Source organism: Aegilops tauschii, chromosome 7, assembly GCF_002575655.3.
Source record: "Aegilops tauschii subsp. strangulata cultivar AL8/78 chromosome 7, Aet v6.0, whole genome shotgun sequence".
In the NCBI taxonomy this organism is placed as follows: domain Eukaryota; kingdom Viridiplantae; phylum Streptophyta; class Magnoliopsida; order Poales; family Poaceae; genus Aegilops; species Aegilops tauschii.
This window is the reverse complement of record NC_053041.3, coordinates 642,944,270-642,953,172: the sequence shown is the minus strand read 5'-3', so window position 1 is coordinate 642,953,172 and position 8,903 is coordinate 642,944,270. Positions and strand designations below refer to the sequence as shown.

The 8,903-nt window shown below is 45.1% G+C and overlaps 1 protein-coding gene across 3 annotated transcripts; it reads right to left on the bottom strand.

Moving 5' to 3' along the window:
- Positions 1 to 4,154: 4,154 nt before the first annotated feature.
- Positions 4,155 to 7,855, bottom strand: LOC109766616 (disease resistance protein Pik-2). 3 transcript variants are annotated; one of them, XM_073505567.1, is made up of 4 exons: positions 6,652 to 7,577; positions 6,107 to 6,516; positions 4,449 to 6,022; positions 4,192 to 4,361 (listed from the first exon to the last, which is right to left on the bottom strand). In XM_073505567.1, the coding sequence occupies exons 1-4, from the start codon at positions 7,458 to 7,460 to the stop codon at positions 4,341 to 4,343; spliced, it is 2,814 nt and encodes a 937-aa protein (XP_073361668.1). In that variant the 5' UTR covers positions 7,461 to 7,577; the 3' UTR covers positions 4,192 to 4,340. The 3 variants fall into 3 exon arrangements, with proteins under 3 accessions (XP_073361667.1, XP_073361668.1, XP_020180974.1); XM_073505566.1 differs by having other exon boundaries at positions 4,155 to 4,339; positions 4,449 to 6,516; positions 6,652 to 7,650; XM_020325385.4 differs by having other exon boundaries at positions 4,449 to 6,516; positions 6,652 to 7,855.
- Between the last annotated feature and the right edge of the window lie 1,048 nt (positions 7,856 to 8,903).

Genomic DNA, 8,903 nt, shown 5'->3' with positions numbered 1-8,903 from the left:
ATAGGTAGAGTTTTGGTTCTCGCAAGGGCGGCGCTTGGACGGATGGCGGCTCTTCTTCTTCGAGTCAGTCTTTCAGGCTCCGATCCTCCTCAAGTTCGTTCGTCGGGACGGATTAAATGGAGCTCCGGCATAGAGTCTTGCCAGCTCCTCGTAGCGGTGAGGTTAGGGTTTCTCGTCGTGCGTAAGCAACGGTGAGATTTAGTGTCAGGTTCTTCAGATCGATTCAAGGATTCAATGGCGACGATTGAGGCTCCCGAATGCTGGTCCTTAGGGGCACATGCACGAAGACTTCCCGACTGTCATCAACAAGGTCAGGCCGCTTCCGGTATGGGAGTGGCGATAGCGGCACATCGGTGGCTCTTTGCGTCGGCAATGGTCGTTCAGTTGTCCAGGGACCTCGATGTAATTTTTAATATGTTTGGGGTGCTTTATATTTTTGATGAATCTTTATAATAGATCTGATATTTTTATAAAAAAAAATGAACCTGACATTTCGCGGCAATTACAGCCGGTCAGTTCAGTTTGTTGGCGAAGCATAAAATTCTTGCCTTCTTAAATAGCTTACAAGATTTAGAAAATAGCTTAGGTGACACATGCAATAGAGACTTGCATAAGGGACGCAAATGTCGGAGAAGAGAATAAGAAAAATAGGTCATGTGTTCGACATGCATCAGAAAAACCCACTGTTTGTGCTCGTACTTGAATACAAACAATGGGATGAAAAACCTGATGCACCAAACCCTTTTATTACACACACAATGTAACAAAAGGTCTTAGCTAGTATCAATGTTGAGGATATGGCTTTGTCGTTAGCGTTTCGGTCAGCTGAGGATTAGAAATTAATTGGAAATCGGTCAATTAATTGATTTTATCGATCGACAATGTAGAAGTGCATACTCTAGCCAATACAATCATCGGATCAGTCTCTTCGTTGCATTGGCTAGAGCATGCACTTCTACATGGTATCAGAGCCAAGAGGTCTTGAGTTCAAGACCTGGCTGGCGTAATTATATTGCAGCCCACTTTTGGTCCACACTTAGGCCTAAGGGAGCCACACGTGAGGGGGAGTGTTGACGTATAATGTGATGCATAGTCTCTTCCATCAGGTCGGTCTTTTGGTTGCATTGGCTAGAGCATGCACTTCTACAGACAATTAATCAGCCAGTTTTTGCTGCAATTCCCAGGTTCCAAGCAATAATAAGGTAAAAGTGGAAACAATCACCAGTGTGCTCCAGCTTTTAGATAGAAAAACACTACATCAATACATAACTACATATTACATGTCAAACAATGAGTCATTGACAAATAAAATAGGACAACACTACAACACATGTCCAGTTGAATGGGGGATGAAGTGTGTTGTGGGGGAGGCCACTGAAGGGAAGGCCATGTTTTGAGGTTTCTGACCATAGGGGCTGTAACATCCCAAATTTTCAATTTGGTATGTTATACATAGATCATCATTGCATATCATGTTTTATTGCATTTTGACAAATCCTCGATAAATCCTAAGCAACTCAAGGACCCTCGGAGAGAGTTGGGGATTTTCTCGAATTTTCATATTTGATTTTCATCAAATAATAAGACGAGGATTTTGGTTTTTATTTATTTTCTCTCCGGAAAAATATTTCATTCTAAAAATAAACGAGAGGAGAAAACATGACTTCTCCAAAACAATTGAAATACTGGAGGAAAAGGTAAAAATCATTTATTGATTTTATTTGCAATTTTTATTGCAGTAAAAATATTGCATGTTTTCAAAATATTTATTTTGATTTAAAATTTTTTCACCCTATTCTAGATTTTCTAACTAGACGGGGAAAATTTATTTCATATTTTTCTGATTTTTATTTATTTTTCTACGAATTGTTTTCCGCGGAACTTATTTAAAAAAAAACTGCTCGCGCCCGACCGGGCCGCAGCCCAGCCAGGCCGCCGGCCCAGCGCCCCTCTCCTCCTCGCACACGAGACGCCGCCGCTGCCATGGCCGAGTCCGGCTCCCGCACGGCACCCGCCGGCCACCCCATCCCCCAAGTCACCTCCACCCCCCCTATTTATACCGCCGCCGCCCCCCCTCTCCCTCACCGCAAGCCGCCGCCGCCGCCCGCACGGATCCGCGCCGCCGCCGCCGCTCGCCGGAGTCGCCGCCGGAGCCCCGCCCCTCGCCCCGAGCCGCCCGAGCCCCGCAGCCTCGCCGGAGCCCGTCCCCGAGGTAGCCGCACCTCGCCGTTGCCGGTTTTCTTAAAAAAAAACCCTAGATCGGTTTTTTTTGGTTTTATTATTTTGCGAGCGTTCACCGAACCGTTCGTTTTAACGAACGCGTTCATCGGTTTTTCTCTGTTAACGAACGTCCGTTCTTTAACCGTTCGTCTATTTTTTTCTTTTTCGTCGGATTTTTCTGCGATTATCTCAGATTTGATTTCTGATCGAATCTTCGATTCTGTTTAACTTCTCGCTCGTTTATCGGAATCAGGCGATTCAAACGCCTAGAGTTTCGTCTCGAAATTCTCTTTCCGTTTAACCTACTCAAACAAGTTTTTGCTACAGTAAAATTTGACCTAGATCCAGATTAGCAAACGAAGTTTCTTTCTTTCGCCGTTTGACTTTCGTTGCTTCTTTCGAGTTGATTCTGTTTGCAAACCGAAGTTCTTAAGTTGAACTTTCTGGTTGGATCTTTCATTCGAGTTTTACCTGTGCATTAGATGAGTACTGATTGTATGCTTGTTTGTTTGCGATAGAGTACCCGGAGTGTGCCGCTTGTTACTTCGAATCGCTAGGTTTCGCGGATCATCAGCAAGGCAAGTAACACTTTGATCATATACCTTCCATACCCAGTTTTTATTGCATTAGATCTGTTTTCCTCAAACACTTGCATGATTAGGATCTAATTAAATTGTGGGTATTGGGAAGTAGTTGAGGTAGTACCTATTACCTGTTTTATCTATCAAACCCTTGGGAGTTACTTCTACGTTGCTTTTATTATTGCCATGCTATGCTCGTAGACGTGGATTTGGGTTTGAGTGATATTCACGACAGATGTGAGATGTTTATTAATGGTTCAACTTAAGGTGGCAACTAAAACTCACATCTGGGTGGATTGAGGCACCTGAAGAACCCAGTGTTGTCTGTATGTATAAGGTCCGCCACCCAGGCTCAAAGGGATCATAAGATTATTCATGCTAGAAACTTCCGTGTGCAGCCACAAGCTATTATGGGCTCTAGCATAGTTGAGTAGGTTATAAGATCTCTTGAAGAGGTGGGCTAGCAGATGTAGGGGAAAGTAGGTGTACCGGTCCACCCAGAGTAAAGAGTGATTGTTTCTGAAAGACTGTGTCTCGGTCATCCGTTTCTCAAACATCATGCAGTGCGAGAATCAAGCGGAGGCGATCGAGTCTTGTGGGGAAAAGTGCGCAAACCTCTGCAGAGTGTACAAACTAATCATGATTAGCTGTGTCCCCGGTTATGGACAACTTGAGTATCTAGTACTTGGATTATCATTTGAATCTCATCACCATGTTACTTATAATTAATTTTGTTGGGTTAAATGATGATACTTAATTGGGATTGAGATGCTGTCAACCATCTCAATGTTTCACAACCACCATGATAGTTAAATAAAATTTATTCCTTTGAAGTAGGATAAAATTGGCTTTTCGCAAAACTGTAACCATAGAGCTTTCCACCAGCCGTATATGCATATAGTATAGCATTATTATTGTTCATTGCTCTCTATGTGTTACTTTGCCAGCAGATTTTATGTGCTGACCCGTTTTCGGGCTGCAACGTTTCATGTTGCAGACTTTTCAGACGACGAGTAAGGTGCCTTAGGTCGTGGTCTTATACTCAGTGATGCCGCTGGAGTGATGGACTCACTTATCTTCCAAGTCTTCCGCTGTTATCGTTATTAGATGGCCTTAAGCCATGTTTATCATACTTAATCTCTTCGGAGATATTCGATGTAATAAGTGTGTGATTGCTACTCTGTTATAAATCCTCCATTTGTACTGTGCGTGTCAGCATTACTGATCCAGGGATGACACTGGTGCACAGCAGCACAGGCCATTTGAGGTCTGGTCGCTATGGGGGCCCGGCCTAATTAATTTCTAGATTCCTGATTAATCGCTTGTCACGGTGATAAATTGGTCCAAATGGTAAATAGCAAAGATAAGGTATAATCTTAGGAGCCACCCATCGATAAGCAATAAATTGTAAGATAAATCAGTGAATCGGATGATATTTTAAATATCCTAGTATAAGGTGTCCACTATCAGTATTCTGGAGATAAGTTGTAGAGCCGTGGTAAATGGCAGAGCACGGAGTCGGAGAAACAAACGTGTAGCTCAGATCACTTGATCTTCTTGCTGTCGTGGAGGAAAAAAAGGGGAAAATCCGTAAATCACACGATGTAGTGCAATGGAATGAAGAAACCAACGGACCAAGATGTATACCTCTAGCGCATTCTCCTCCAACATGGCCAAAGGAATGAAGAAACCAGCGGGCCTTCCCCTCTTCCTTTCCTCCTCGTCCTTGAACATAAGATGTTCATCTTTTCTATGGAGATGGAGTTGAAGAGTCTGACGGTTGGGATGCAAGGTGACTGCTTTTTCAACGGGACCCTCTAGGGCCTCCACCTCCTCTAGAGTTGCACCAACACACCAAGTTTCGACCTGGAGTTGCATAAGGCTTGAAAGATGCTGGATGCCCATGCCAACATCATCACTAGACCTCAACCTAACTAGCCTTGCGCGCCAGGAAAGATGGAGCCGCCGGAGTGCTGTCATAGCACCTGCTGCAAATTCTATCCCCACTTCTCCGTATGATATGTTACAGTGGAAGTGGAACACCTCTAGGAGCTTGAATCCGTTACTACTAACAGTCATGGGACTCATGGTGCCACGAAACCCTACCGTTAGCTGGAGATAGGCCAGAGAAGGCATACCCATGAGAATGTGGAGACCTTCTTCATCAAATTGTGTGACTGCTATCTCCAATTTCACGGTATTGGTTAGGGAGGCCATTCCCTTGGGAATCCTTTCCATGTCATGCACCAGTTTAAGATCTTGGAGGTGTGGAAAGGTGCAACATGGATCCCTGAATATAATGTTTCCCATATCTCCGTTAGTATGAAGATACTGAAGGCTGTATTTACCCAACTTGTTTAGAGACGACCCCAGTGCTTCTCGATAGCATTTAACATTCCCAAAATTCACACGCCACCACCCCCATAACCTACTCATCGAAATCTTTCTCAATTTTGTTAGATGTCCAAACTCTTCCAAAAAAATTTCAGGGTTGTCAACTTTATAGATATCTGACACTTCCTCCAGGGCTCGCATGTTCCCAAACATATCAGCAGAAAACACAAAGTCATCGTTGTCAATCAATAGGCGTACCAGTTTCTGTAGCTGGGCTATTGTTGATGGCAGTCTTCTAATACGACTTCCCCGCAAATCAAGTGTCTCTAAGTTCTGTAGCTTTCCAATATCTGCAGGAAGCTCTGTGATTCCTAGTCCGCTCATCCTCAAATACCTCAGTTGGTAGAAACTTCCTATATTTCTTATATGCTTGTTTTCCCACGATGAATAATCCCTGTATATATCAAACACACGCAAGGATAGGAAGTCCACAAGTGGTGGTATATCCTTTGTTTCTTCAAACACATTAAATGAGCGAACATGTAACTTACTTCTTATGATGGCTTGGATTGCCCCTTTCTGTTCAAGCCCACTAGATTGCAGGGAGAGTCGACGCATCTTGGTTGGCAATGAATTGCACACACCATTCAAAACAGTGGCAAAATTCTCTTCAGTTGACCGAGAAATTATAAGGTCACGCACCATATCATGAACCTGACAATATTTCTCTTCAAAACTGTCAACATCAACTATCTGGATCATGCTTCTGTTGACAAGTTCATTAAAACAACTCTCTGCTTCTTGATACAAATTTCCCTGTTTTGAAGTAATAAACCCTTCGGCTATCCATTTCCATTTCAGTTCTTCACACGAGATTTCCGCGTCCTCTGGATATATACATAAGTACAACAAACAAGTCTTCAAGTGGTGTGGGAGATCCCAATAACTAAGTAACAATATATGTGCCATACCCTTTCCACCATCATCACTCTCATATGAAAGACCTGCACCAATGGAATCTTGGAGTCTCTCCCATTCATCTGCGTTTTGAGGTTTATTGGCTAGCAAACTCGCAATGGTAATTATAGCCAATGGCAGACCACCACATTTTTTTAAGATCCTAGCTGAAACCTTTTCTAGTTGAGGAGGGAAGGAGCTTTCTGAGTCAAAAATTCTCTTAAAGAACAATATTCGGGAATCACCATCATTCAAAGGTAGCATTTGATAGAGCCGACCACATGAGTTAGAACAACATGACTTGGCTACATTGGCAATGCGTGTAGTAGCAATTATTCTGCTACCATTATAATTATCAGGAAAAGCTGCTTTGATAAATTCCCAGTCTTGTACTTTCCATACATCATCAATAACAAGGAAGTACCTACATGCAATGTTACACTATTAGTTAAGCTCACTACATCTATACATTTATTTTTCAAAAGGATAACTGGTTGTGTCCGGGAAAAATAAACATATCATCAAATGTTAGTCACATGTATGGATGAAGAAATTATACCTCTTTCCTGTCAAGATCCGCCGGATCTGACGGACTAGTTGGTCTTTCTCCCACCTCTCCGCCTGGCACTTACTAAATGCAGCTTCATCGATTTGAGACAAGACATCTTTCAAGAGCTTCTCGAGATCAGGAGTGCGTGACACCGACACCGAAGCTCGACACTGGTAGTTTCCTCCAATCTTGCGATAGGTCTCCATGGCTAGGGTGGTCTTTCCTAGCCCTCCACCTCCAACAATAGCCACCACCTTGGGCTCCTCGCTCTCCTCTGTCAACCAAGAGATAACCTGGTCCCTGCGGCCGTCTATGGCCACCAAGCCCTTGGTGACTCCGTGGAACGCAGCTAACCGGGGATCTATTGCCACAGCCCTTGTTGGACTTACAATATACTTGTCGAGGTTTAGCCTCTGCCGCCGTTGGTTCTCCTCCTCGACGCGGGCCTTGAGCTCCTTGATCTGGGTGCCGATTCCATGGCGCTCAAAGAGCGTCTTGAGCTGGCGCACTGTCTTCTTCCTGAACCTGGGCTTGGCGTCGCCGTTCCCGAGACGGAGCATGAAGCGGTCGATGCACTCCTCCATGTCGTAACTGAGGTCGCGCATGGTGCCCTTCCAGTCCTTGGCCAGCTCGTCGAGCTCTTCCATGTCCGCTAGTGTGTCCACCAGGATCTGCATCCTGCGGAGCTCACGCTCGAGGAAGGCAATGTCCTTGCGTACCCTCTTGAGCATCGTGTACTCGTCGCCGAGCAAGGTGGCGAGCTTGCCGATGACGGAGCCCAACGCCCCTGTCCCGACGCCCACGCCCAAGCCCACCATCTTCCTCTCTTCTGGCCGCTACACAAGTGCCATGGTTGTTGCCTGGTGGTGTTTGTTTGATGGAGGAGTAATGGTCGTGAGCAAAGCGAGGCTCTAGTGAGGAGCGTGGTGTGTATGCGTGTGGACGGCCTTTTCTTCACGATGGGAATGGGAAGATTCGTGGAAGCCTGGCTACCAAGTAAAGCCGAGCAAACAAAAGTTTCCTGATAAGATGAACAATTATCGTGACCAGTTAGTTAGTGTACCATCTGGGAGGGCGGGATGAACCATCGGACATGGCTTTCATGGTGCTAATCAAGAACGGGCCAACGGGGTTCCTAAATCTCGGTCCAAGTCTCAGTCCCGTGCAAGGAAGGAGAGCCACCAATTCTTCATGCGCGTTACAATTGAGCCATGAATTCCAGAACACTAACCGATCAAGCGTTCAATTTGATGCCATGTGAATGAATTAATGCGGTTGTTGGATCGATAGCTCTAGGAAACCAGAAGAAAACGACCGCTCATCATGCATCCTAGTAGTAGCATCCACCTTCCGTGCCTTCCCTGCCTGCAGGGGAAGGAATGCCTCGCCGTCTCTTGTGGGTTGTGGCGCCGATGAAACTTGTCGCCAGCAAACGAGATGGTGGGTATCCAGAAGCTCATGCGGGAAACTGACTCCAAGACGGTGGCGTCAAAACTATGTAATCAAGAGAAGGATAGGTCCTTCTTCGAACAGATTGTTTTTTTTTTGAAACAAGGCAAAAGACTCGACATTTTCATTAATTAAGGAGAACAAGAAGTTTTTTTTTGCGGGGGAAAGGGGTTTTTCATTAATCAACCTGGATCAGAATGATCCATCTCACATAGTTCTACAACCCCATTTGGGCCGGACCTCAACCAGACTGCGGTTTTAACATCAACTCTCCCAATCCTAGCAAGCTCATGACTAACCCTATTTCTTGAGCGCCTAACCGCTCTAACTACAACCTCTCTATCAGAATCCAGTAGCTCTTTTATCTCATGCACTAGGCAAGCATTCGGGGACCTATTAATATTTTTTTGGTTAAGCATCATCGCCGCTTCAGTGCTGTCCGTTTTCAGAATAAACGGTAAAGAGCTCCATTCCAACGCGAGTGCAACTCCCTCACGACAAGCTTGCAGTTCCGCCTCCAGCGCGTTATTGCATTTGAACAAGTGACGACATGAAGAGAAAATAATTTGACCGGTCGTGTCACGAAGCACCATCCCAGCACCTCCATTCATTTTTTGCTCGCGAAAGCAACATCTACGTTTAATTTAAGCCAGCCAGTAGGTGGTGGTTCCCGGCGCTCCAACGGCTGCTCCACCTTGTGCATGTCACGCACGCCCAGGCTGGCCTTGGCTGATACGTGACCCATCATGTCACCCAAGACCATCTTTCCTTTGACCATATCTGCATGTGGGTGATGCTAAATGCACAAAAGG